General features: G+C 38.9%; 1 protein-coding gene across 1 annotated transcript in view; it reads right to left on the bottom strand.

Moving 5' to 3' along the window:
* The window catches only part of TOX (thymocyte selection associated high mobility group box), a 249,488-nt gene that overhangs the window by 5,717 nt on the left and 231,298 nt on the right, over positions 1–12,473 (bottom strand). Inside the window, exons 7-8 of the mRNA XM_069960009.1 lie at positions 8,152–8,538; positions 62–213 (exon numbers count right to left, since the gene is read on the bottom strand). Coding sequence (XP_069816110.1) covers positions 62–213; positions 8,152–8,538 — 539 coding nt within the window. The remainder of the gene's footprint in view (positions 1–61; positions 214–8,151; positions 8,539–12,473) is intronic.

Genomic DNA, 12,473 nt, shown 5'->3' with positions numbered 1-12,473 from the left:
AATGTTGTGAAATATTTCATAGCAGGAGTGGAACACTAGAGTGTGCTGATAGTCTACTCACCCATTACTGCAGTAGTCACTGTTCCATTCTATGGCCTGTCCTGGGGGATTCCTACAACCTGAACGGACATACTCCATTGCTTGAGTAACAACCTGGGCTGCTGTAGATGTTGGGCTGATAAGATTCTGATACTCTGACTGAAGAGTAAATCCCTGGCAAACAAATAAAGCATATTATTAGCACAGCGTAAAATACACAGTAAACAATAAACACACAGCGTGCTGCACGGAATCCAGGAAAACATAGGAGATGGAAAGTAAAGCAACTGAATGATCAATATAGTGGTATATAATGCAGAACGCACATGATTATGGAAGGAAAGGTCACGTAGATTTATAAACTGGTTAGCCTAGAAGCAAAACAAAGGGTTGTAAAGACAAAGAGATGAACAATCGGCACAACATATATATATATATATATATATATATATATATATATATATCTTCCGAATTAGCATTTTTTCTTTCTTCATTAAACTCAAGGATACATTGCTTGTTAATTTTCGAAATATGCAACAGAATCTTTTTGAAAGACATTGGCAGCAGGTGGCTGAGTGTTTTATTAGACTACACCTATTCATGCATTGTTCTCGAAACCCTTTTTCTTCCTTCAATCACAAAGGGACCATCTGCTTCCTTTATACTTACACTTCTTTTTCAACTAACAAAAAAAAAAAGCAAAGCACGATACTAGTGATTTGAATTAACGAGTAACAAATAATAATCAAACACCGCACCAAGCGCAAAAAAAAAAAAAGAGAATAAAAAAAAAAATAGCTTGCCTAGTATTTCAGAATAATTCATTTCACATCAGTATTAAGGAGGTTAAAATTATTTACTTAATTGTTACATTTTGTGCGGTAGATTCTCTAGGAGAAATCCACATACTGCAATCAAACGGATCTGCCTGAGAAAGATATATATGTGTATGTCATGTTTATTTATCCAGGGCTCAATTCACACCATGTCTGTGATGCATTGTCAGGGTATGCACCAGAAAAATCTCCTGGAATAGATTCTGACATGCCCATAGACTTTAGGCTAAAAGTATATGTCCAGATTAGCTATAACATGGGTCACGCAAAGATCAGAGTGTAACACAGCAGGGATTGTGCTAATGTAAGTGAGTGGAGTCATTTTGTGATCATAACACGGCCCCATTCACTTACATAAGCTGCTATATAGTTGCTCTGTCCATACATTTAGTGGGACCTATTCAAGCAGTAAATACCAAATACAGTGTTTTATCCCTAGGGCGTGTTTACGTGTATTTATCCCAAGGGGGAAAGATGCTGCAAAATACACTGCAGAAATTCTGGGGTAGACTCACTTCTGGCACTACTTAGATGGATTTCCCTACCAGGGTGAGTTATATGGCATACTAAGGCCTCTTTCACATGACCGTAAGTGCTTTGGGGACTGAAAAATGCAGATCTGTAGTCTGGATTTTTTTGTGGTCTACATCTGTATTGAATCCATATTGGATTCGAATTTGCATGTGAAGGAGGCCTGACACGGATAAATCCTTGCACAGATTTACACCTGCACGGCACTTTTACACAGGGTGTTACATGTTTACATTAGAATATATTAGAATAGACAGCAGGGGAGGATCAATTTTGTTATTGCAATATGTAACGGTGCTGGGTCCAGGGCTTGAGTAGCCCTGCAGTTCTTGATAAAGCCACAGGCTGCTGCCAATTAAAGGATTCAAGTGTATCAAGTCTTCACTTCCTGGATAAAATGGTGATGTCATGACCCGACTCCCAGAGCTGTGCGGGCTGTGGCTGCTGGAGAGGAGGATGGCAGAGGGATGCTCAGTGTCCCTCCAGTGCCCTGTGTCCCTCAGTGTCCCCCTGCCATCATCCTCTCTAGCAGCCACAGCCCGCATAGCTCTGGGTATCGGGTCGTGACATCACCAAGTTATCCAGAAAGTGAAGCCTTGATGCAGTAGTAAGTGCAGGGAAAAAGCACTTTAAATGCATTTCCCGTAATAAGTGTATATTGGTGATTTGTATAACTTTTGGGGGGCAATACAATACTTTCATAAAAATATTCGCCGGACTTCTCAATTAATGTAAAAACATTTAAAAAAACAAACACATCCTTAATGTTTGCCTGTCATCAACAGAGGGCACCGGTGCCAGGAGCATGTTAAAAGCCACCGTCATGCCTTTTCAGGCGTGCGCCAAGGATGGAATTCTTCTGGAAGCACCGTTGACTGCATTTAGAGTGTATACAGTAAAAGGCGTTGGCGGGTGGATTCTCTCCTCAGCACATGCCAGAACAGACATGTCGGTGGCAGGATTTTAAGAAATGATAGTTACACTTTAAGGGCTTTTTTACAGGGGGTTATTATTGCCCTGTGTATAAGACCAAGCAATCAGCTAGCAAATACGTGTTGTCAGCTGACTGCTGGAATCATAAGGCAACGAAAATAATCATTAGTTGGCCGTAAATTTCTTAATGTAAACAGGGAATGAGGCCTTTAATAAATAATTGAGCCTTTAAAAGTTCCTTTTAATAAGCAGCAATCTACTAGATTGGCACTCCTATCGGGCACTGATCTGTCTGTCTAAAAGGACCTTTACTCATGTGTTTTGTAATCTAGTGTGTTATCTATCATGTGTGTACTTAAACCTAGATTGTCCCAAATGTGAAGGAATCAAAGCTCCAACAAAATAATTATGAAATGAATATGGGGCTTGACCCTAAAACGCGTTGGCGTGTTGTTTTTATTGTTAATTTGCTTATTTTAATATGCTTTGGAAATAAAGACTTTTTGGAATTTTTTAACAAAAATTTCGTTGGAGCTGTAATTCCTTCACATTTTGGACTTCCTATCCGGGTGGACGTCCCCGTTTTTCTCATTTGCTGCATCTCAGAGGGTTACCGCAGGAGCCTCCCCCACTACTGCCTGCAGTAGGTCAAAAGGATTATCCCCACCCCCGCCATTCTCTTCCCCTTCCCAGGTAAATAAATAAAAAATCAGCAGATAGTTAAACCATGGTGGTTCATATCCATATACAGTAATACCTCTGTTCTCAAACTTAATCGGTTCTGGAGGGCTGTTCCAGACCCGAACAGTTTGAGAACTGAGCTGTGTATTCCCATAGGGAACAATGTAAATTTGTTATTTCGACTTTTACACTCCATGGGTCACCGGACCCACAGAGTGTAAAGACTAGAAGTAGCAGTGCATTGTGCACCACTAATTACTGTAAAGGAGTGGGTACTGTCCTCATAGCTCCTGCACAGTAATGTCCTTCTCCAGGAAGCCACCGCACTCTGCTGCATAGGAGACATGCCGCCAACCTGGCGGGGGGCGTTACAGTGCAGGGTGAACTTGCCAGCTATGCCAGCATATTAGGGGTGACCCGAGCTCCTGCATCCTCCTATGACATCCTCCCTACCCGGGTGGCCGGCGTGTCTCCTATGCAGCTAAGTGCGCTGGCCACCTTGAGAGGGAGGATATCACTGTGCAGGAACATGGTTTAGAGCAGGGATTCCCATCAATATGACAGGAATCCCTGCTCCTGTGAGCCTTGGTGTCTAAACACCTCAATAACTGTATTCGAACAACAAAGTGTTCGAACACCGTGATGCTACGAAACCGAGGTACTACTGATTATAGATATGTATATGTGGTTGTATAATTGGGAGATATTTGGAGCTTCTCACCCTCAGTATGGTGTGTTACGTCATGCCTTCTTTTTCTAAAAAAAAAAATCTGGCATCTTTAAACGACTGGATTATGTTTATAAGCTACTTATGTTTACCTGTTTTTTCTATGGTGACAGGGCTGGTTTTGAACCTTTGGTATTGTTTGCTGTGTCACCCATCCATCATTTTAATCTGTGAAAATTTATCTCTTGCTTTAACCATCTGGCTCATCTAATTATTCCCTCTAAGCCAGTGGTCAGGACTAGAGGCTGAGTTTCCAACCTCAGGCACCAGCCCTGTCATGTATAGTGGTTAATGAAAGTTCATATCTTTTTATAGTATATTTTTTGCCTTTCTTTGTCTAAGGGTTTATGTAATTCAGCAAAATTATTAATTATCAGATCATAGGTTTCATTTCTAACCCTACCCCGAGATTCTATTCTTAGCAATAACTACGGATTCCATCTGCACAGCTCTACGGAGATTATTTATGTATGATAATACATGGACAACATTACGGCTCTATTATCTATGCACATACATTTGGATATATTTAGATTCTAACCTGATACTTTTAAATTTGAAATCCAGATCTACTGCTGTAGATGATCCTGTGAGCATGGTTTTTATAAAGCAATTATGCATATAGTCTTTACTTCCAGAAATGTTAATGTTAACATGTTAGGAAACTGTTCAAGAAGGGAAGAAACCCTCAGGTCAAATAATAAGGCAAATTTAGTGCAAGTGTCTTTCTCATACAGGGAGATTGGTTTGTCAAGGTCAGGGAAGAAAAAAATATCTGGCAGAGGTTTGATTCCATTTTCTAGCCTGAGGAGAAATAAATGACTCCAATCTACAATGCTGAGAAGAGACAAAGATTGAAAATAGCTGTAGAAATTAAGAATATGGCATTGCTTTTACTTAGAGGTGCTTCTATCTTAAGGCAAGGTGGATTGCTTTAGTGGGTTGTACAGAAAGAAAGTCGTTTGTAAACAGACTTTTACAATGAGATGTTACCCAGTGCATTATGGGTGCATAAGCCACCCGAGCAATGGAGACATGCCCCATTGATGATGCCAAGATAAAGAAAAAACATATGAAAATACACCTATACACAAAGCGAGGGCTGATATCCATCTAATATTACATTACATTTGCTTATATAAAATGTGAACAACATTGTTAGAAATGTGCCCGTAATAATGAAACTGCCTCAAATACTCATTGTCAGGAAATTATTCTGTTTCAATCTATTTGGACACACATTCAAATTTCCAGCAGATTTATTAAATGTTCTCGTCTCTTGGAGACATCAAAAGAACAGAATATGTGAGCACAATAATCTATGCAATTCTCCTAGACTGTATAATTTAGCCATAATACTGATTTGTCTGAAATCTACTTAATGTTTGTATTTGATGTGAAAAATGGCTTGGCAAAATTTGTGTCAGTGTAACTTGTTGAAGGATTCATGTTCAACATTGGCTAATCATTTTTTATGGCAGTTTTATTAATTACATTATTTCAACTGTATATTTTGCTTAAGGTATGGCGTTTACAGGAGTTATGACAGAACAGGTGCTTATACGATAAGTCATCAGTTATATACACTGCAGTCATTTAAAAAAACAAACAAAAAAAAACAACTAACATCTTTAAGGTGGCCATGCCTTAAATTTAAGCTAGGTTTAAAAAAGTTGATTTCAAAACCACAAAGCTATATCTACCATTATTATGCAAGTTTTTGGTGCAGAGGGTGTCTTCAAAATCAAAATCATGGTGCATGTTGAATTAGCACAATAAAACATCTGCCAAATTTAAAGGGGTTATCCAAGATTAAAAAAAACTTGAATGCTTTTCTCCCAAAACAGCACCAGTCTTGTCCTCAATGTGGGAATGGTATTACAGATCAGTTCCATTGAAGTGAATAGAAATGAGCTTTAATACCACACACAACCTGAGGACAAGAGTGGTGATATTATTTGAAGGAAGCGGCTATATTTTCCTAATCCTGAATAACCCCTTTAAGGCTAGTATTATAATGCCTGTCATTTTTATATGAGGTTATTTGGCTTAAAAATTATGGCCATCGTAAAAGACAGCCTTCAAACGGCCAAAGAAGGATGGTGTTAGAACACAGTGTTAACATGTGGTATGCTACACCCAATTTCCTATATAAGAGGTCAGTGTCGGACTGGGGTATCTGAGGCCCACCAGAGGAAATTATTCAGGGGGCCCACCAATGAAGAACCAGTAAGAAACAACATGTCAGTCAGTGTTTGTGCAGGTTCTAAATCTGGGGGCCCATCGGAGGATTCTCCGGTCCTCTGGTGGGCCAGCCCAACACTGTAAGAGGTTCTAGGAATATTTGGTAGCATAACTCCAAAAAGGCAACATTGCAGAACCTAAACTTCATACTCTAAACTACAAAATGTCAGTATATTTTATGTTATTATGCTTATTCATTTTTTTGAAGGTGGAAGTCTATCATAACTAACTATTCATTGTTCCTGACTGTACTGGCAATATTAGATAGTGATTGATTACAGTTTAAGAAGATGCCAGGAAAGAAGTAAGAAATCATCTCTGTTTTCACGAGGGATTAGAGACATCACCTCCTGTAAGAACACATGTCCCTGCAATCAGTTGATTGCCATAGGTCATTCTCTTGGATGGGGGGATCATGTAATACTCATACTTTTGGCATTCTGTACTTTCCAACAGAGCACAGGGGACCTCTCGTGCTATGATTCCCATATACCCTAATAGAATATAAAGAAAGACTTGTCTTCATTTTATTTCTTAACATTTTAAAACGCAGCAAGGAAGAGAACAGAATCAAAGTAGAGCATACGTACATTTATCTTCACTATCTCTTTCTATTTTATTTTCTCCTCAAACGGTAAATTCAACTCAATCAACTTCAAGGCAGAATCTACAACACTGTTTTTTTTCAGAATGCTATCAACTTTATGACTCACAACGTAAATATAAAACATATAATATGTGCCAGCTACGTATAGGGAGCGTTTAGAGTTTATTTCTTCCTGCATTAAAGGGTACCTATGATTCCGGCAGCGCGACAAGATACGCTGTTACAGGTAGGATGTCTCTCCTGATGTGAGCGAGGTACCGAAACTCCTGGTGGTGCCATAGGCTGCATTGTAAGTGAATTACATCCAGTCTATAGCACTTCCTCGACTTCTCTCACATCAGGAGAGACAACCTACTTGTCAGCATTTTCACAGCGTATCCTGCCACCTGGGATCATTTAGTTTAAAGGGATTGCCATCTCCTAGGTTGAGATGGTGGGCAAATCAGAAACTATATCCAAACACAGTAAAATATGGTTCAAAATGGCTATGCCTAGTTTTGTTATTTAGGAACATGGCAAACAGGCATATTTCACATATTGCTCCATGATAAAATCCTGTCTGGCTAGTAATACGCAGCTTCCCTAGGTATTTTGGTTTCCTCCTCTGACTCCTATTGGCTGGTTACAACTGTAAATTCCCAGGCTAGGAGGATTCACTAAGAGGCCCAGTGCTCTCTTAAAGAGCCCTCTCCAGAGGCTCCACATGGGCCTAACTAGTTACAACAAGAACAAAGTGGGTGGAGTAAAACCACCCCTTTAATTCCAACAACCAGGTCCTAATCACAGGTGTGGACCCAATCTGAGTTGGAGAAAAGCTGCATGATGGGCCCGGGGGCCAACTCCTGCAATACACTGGGCCCCCTGAGATAACATCATTTGCAGCACCTGGTGGCCGAGCAGGCCTATTTGGTGCGGAAAATGTCCTTTTAACTGCAAGCACTCCTGATGAACACTTGCAGTTAAATGTTAAAGGTTATGACTACATTTGAAGTGTTTATGGTCAATTTTGCTATGGGGCCAAGCCATTTCTAGTTACGCCCCTGCCTCAGAGGTATATGGCACAGAATCATTGAAGTTAGTGCCTAATTGTAGAAATGCAGACATATGTAAACAAAGCTGTTGGGAAAGATTAGAACTAGAGATGAGCGAACCTGGAGCATGCTCGAGTCCATCCGAACCCGAACTTTCGTCATTTGATTAGCGGTGGCTGCTGAAGTTGGATAAAGCCCTAAGGCTATGTGGAAAACATGGATATAGTCATTGGCTGTATCCATGTTTTCCAGACAACCTTAGAGCTTTATCCAAGTTCAGCAGCCCCCGCTAATCAAATGCCGAAAGTTTGGGTTCGGATGGACTCGAACCCGAACCCGGTTCGCTCATCTTTAATTAGAACCATGATGCTAGACATGGCAAGGACAAATAGAAAAGAATATATTACATTGAACAAGCATTTTAACCATTTTATAAAGCAGGAGGAACTGAAAAAAATATTATGATGATTGTGTTGGTTGTTAGTTGTATGTAAATTAAGTTTTCATGAAGAAATTACCAACCTGCTGCATTGCTGGTGAATGCAAAGCTGATTGGCTCTGCATTTGTAGCTGGTTTCCAATGGACTGCTGCATGGACATTGACTGGTGTTGCTGCATATGCATATGCTGGTGGAGAGGTGGACTCATCTGAAGAGATGGAGGGGGGGATACAGCCATACTTGCTAGAGAAACAGTCACTGGCATTTGGTTGCTAGGTTTGGGAGCTATGTTTCTGTTGATACCGGGAAGCATGGCAGATAAATGTGGATTCATTGTTGTCTGTTGGTGATATGGGGAGTTGAGATACAATGTTGAGTGTTGCTGTGTAGGTCCATGGAAAACTGGAGGCTTTGAAGTCATCATTTGAGAAGGTTGAGATGTCTTAACATCTACGGGGTCACTGTAACTCTGAGGAAAAAAAAGAAAACATCAAAATGTTAATATCTATGTGAATTAATGTTGTGGTCAAGATTATGACACAAAGTGACCTATTGCTTAGTGGGTTATCAGTGGATCCAGGTAGGACAGCCAATACTAAATGTACAGTAGGGTTTATGTAGGTTCAACTTGATGAACTCTTGTCTTTTTTCAACCTTAATAACTATGCAACTAAGTAACTACACATCACAGATACATTGGGTCAACATTTGATTGAGGTTTCTTAGGGCCTTATTACACTATTGTTGGTTAAACAGGCTGATATTGCCCTGTGTAATAGAGCCACTATTTCCTTGTTCTTAAACTGATTGCTTTGTTCTGAACTGTTAAAAAAATAAATATTCACAGCCACACATTTAATTGATAATAGGAGATGTGCAGCTGACAAAAGAGGAAAACTAAGGACCACAGCACCGATCCAGCAATCCTCAAGCCTTGCAATAGACTCAGTAAATGTATACAAGATTTGCGCATGTTTTCATTACTGTAATAAGACCCTTGGGCCCATAAGAGATAAAGATTCTTTAGCCAATCCTCCACCTATACAAAACCTGTCTACATCCAATTTTAGTTCCAATATACTTTCTGTTATCATTACACACATGAAACATATCATCAATAAGGTAAAATAAGTTATATGGGAATCAATTCCATAACAAATAGACTGTAATGTCAAGCAGATGGCAAAGTCAACTCCAAACAGGGTTTTCTGCTGAATCGGGGCCGTGTGTTACAGTCATGGCTAAATAGACAAACCTTTGGTACTCCAATGGGGTAGTCCAACCATGCCATGTGGTCTTCATTAAAGTTGTAGACCCAAAGCACCATACAACACGACTGGGTACATTTCTACCTACTATTGCAGCTGATAAAAACAGAACTAAAAATCATGCAAAAATGGCTACAACAGAAAAGTATTTTCTTTGTATGACTTTTCTGTGAATTGTTTGCACATCACATACAACTGGCCCAAGTAAAATATCTACAAAATATGCCCCAGAATGCCCATACAATATTTCATGCCTAGTGGGGATACCATATCTCAATATGTTGTTTCCAAAATGGCGGCATTCTATAAAAAAAGTCTTTTAAATGAAAGTTTGTTGCACTCTAAAAAAAAGGTAAAATCATATTCTCATAAGGATTCAATAATAACAAAATGTCAAATACTAAATATGTTTTATACTGTGCAAAGAACTGTTCATTTTCCTCTCTGTCATTTCACTTGCAGTAAAATCTCGAACAATCTTTTCTTAGCCAAACACCATATAATTTATGGTTTAATTTACAGTATTTCTTAAGGAGCTGTCAGTTTTTCCTTTTTTGCTACATGTCATTTTGTATTTAAATAGAAGAAATGGTGATAATATATGAGTTCATAACTAGAAGCTATTTGCTTTAGAATAGACAATAAGTGTAATCATAAAAACAGATGAAATCAGCAGTTCCATTTCCTGCCCTTTAATATCCAAGTACATTTTAGATGGACTGGAATAAAAAATATACTTTTTTTTTTCAACAAAATTACATCAAATCTGTAATGTATTTTAAGGAAACATATTTTCTCTTTTTACAGCCTTTTTTTTTTTTAAATGTAAGCAGAATCCTGGTTAATAGTGAGCTTGAGTAAAAAGCCCAAGATGTTTAATGTATTTGATACATTTTGCAAAACTTTTGAGAAGATAAGAGCACAGAAATAAGTGACTATATATTAAAGGTGATGTGCACTTTGCAGCTGGTATATTTCTCCAATTTATCATAATAAAATATGGAACCACTTTGCAGCTACTCTTGATTAAAAATATCCTACAGTATAGTTTATACATTCCCTATAGAGAGTGCTATGTTACCACGGTTAGAGCTGTAAAGAAGTATCCCAGCACTCACCAAATTCGATAATGCATGTTTATTAAGTGTCACATCAGCTCAACTAACATAGAACAAAAAAATGCCAAACACAAGTGGGTGGAGCCAGAGATGACTTGACGTGTCCAGTAACACGCTTCTTTACAAAGCATGTAACTTGACACATCACTGTGACGTCATCTCTGGCTCTACCCACTTGTGTTTGGATACTTCTTTACAGTTCATTGAGAGCCATTCCTACCACGAGCACATCCACCCTACAAAGTGCTGTCTCACTCCAACATTCCATAATTAGAGCTGACTGAAGGGGTTGTGGTGCTTTTATGACACCATGTATTGTACATTGCTTGGCAGGCACAGTGCCATACATTTGGTAGTGGAAGCAATGCTTGTTGCTAGTAGTGGACATGTAAGAGATCGAGGGGGTTCAACCTCCATACCCAGCTGTGATGTCCATATCGGCCCCCGGCTCCTTTGTTTTGAATACAGCTGTGGGTATGGCATGTGACCTGCAGCTCTATTCATTCTCTATGGAGCGGCCGGAAAGAGCCAAGTACAGGGGAGCCACTGTGGCACATGCTACTTACCTAACCTGGTCCCTTGCTGTTCCCATTTTGGGTCCCCCACTGCTTGTCTCTTCTCCTCCGAGACAAGATTTGGAAGTAGGACCTGTCTCCTCAGCTAAGCACAGGCTGAGACAGAACACTGTTGTCTTGGCAGAAGGGAGAAGAGTTAAGCAGCAGGGGACTGGAATAGGCCACAACAGAAGTAGCGGGGAACTGGGTAGGTACTGTAATTATCATTTTATTTTTTACCCCAGGCACAGTAATATATATATATATATATATATATATATATATATATATAAAGGAATATTACAGTAACATCCTAAACAATCTTTTCTTAACCAAACCAGTTATCCACCCCATAACATTTATTTTTCTTTTTTTTTTCTACAAACAGCTGTCAATAGTTTAAAATAAGGAGTAATACTTACCTTATTAAACCTACGCCACTCCCATCCCTATACTTCTCTAGTCCCCCACCATTTTTCATTCCCCAAGTAGTGTCGATATTAAATGTGACACTTGCAGCCAATCACAGTGATGACCCATGACCTCAGTGGTGTTGACATGTCACTGCTACACTCAACGATGGACTGCAACCAACAGATGTTGACATACTGACCATCGGGAGTTAGTGACATGGGAGCAGAAAGGGATTTATAGGTTGATTAGTATTCTTTTCAATATCGTATACGATAATCAGCTGTTTGTAAAATTGTTTGCTTGATTCAATAACGTCTTCAATAATAATAAAGGCACTCCATTCAAACATGCGCTACCATCACCCTCTGGCTATGTAACATTAAGAAAATAGGGGGCCACCTTGACCAATCACATGGTAGGTGGTGAGTGAGTGGTAATAACAAACTAAAGGATTCAAAAGACCAGCCATAGTTAAAAAAATGTAAAAAAAAAAAATTGGAAAAAAAGTTGAATATTCTCTTTCTTTACAAGGATGATTTTTCTCTTTAGATACAGAGCATGAAAACACGAATAGCCATGAAGATGAATAGTCGTTCTCACCTCATTACATGATTTACACTCAAGATATTTCCAATATAACATCATGTAACAATAGTTTTCTAAATGCTATCTATTTTTTCTTTACTTTTTTATTTTCTACAATGTTAAACTTTGGTTATTGAATGTTACATTGTATAAATAAGTCAAGGTATCTTCAGCATAACTCAACCCAAGCATCTGCAGTTTACTTAATGTAAACTGCTAGTTCTGGTTAGAGAAAAGGACGTTAGTATGATAAATTGCATGTTCAGTGGCTGGAATTTTGATTGATCTTCATCTAAACCCTCCAGGGGTTAGCAGCACATTACAAATTCAATTAATGAATTTGTGGGAAGTTTGGACTGGGTCAATTTATGGAGTGAATATATGTTATTTCTCTAGGGTATTGATCCAGTAATGAATGAGCTTTATATATTCTACAATGTAAACATGAATTCATCAGAAGAGTAA

This window comes from Dendropsophus ebraccatus, chromosome 2 (assembly GCF_027789765.1).
Source record: "Dendropsophus ebraccatus isolate aDenEbr1 chromosome 2, aDenEbr1.pat, whole genome shotgun sequence".
Lineage (NCBI taxonomy): Eukaryota > Metazoa > Chordata > Amphibia > Anura > Hylidae > Dendropsophus > Dendropsophus ebraccatus.
Note: the sequence above shows the minus strand (reverse complement) of the source record. Positions and strands in the feature narration are given on the sequence as shown.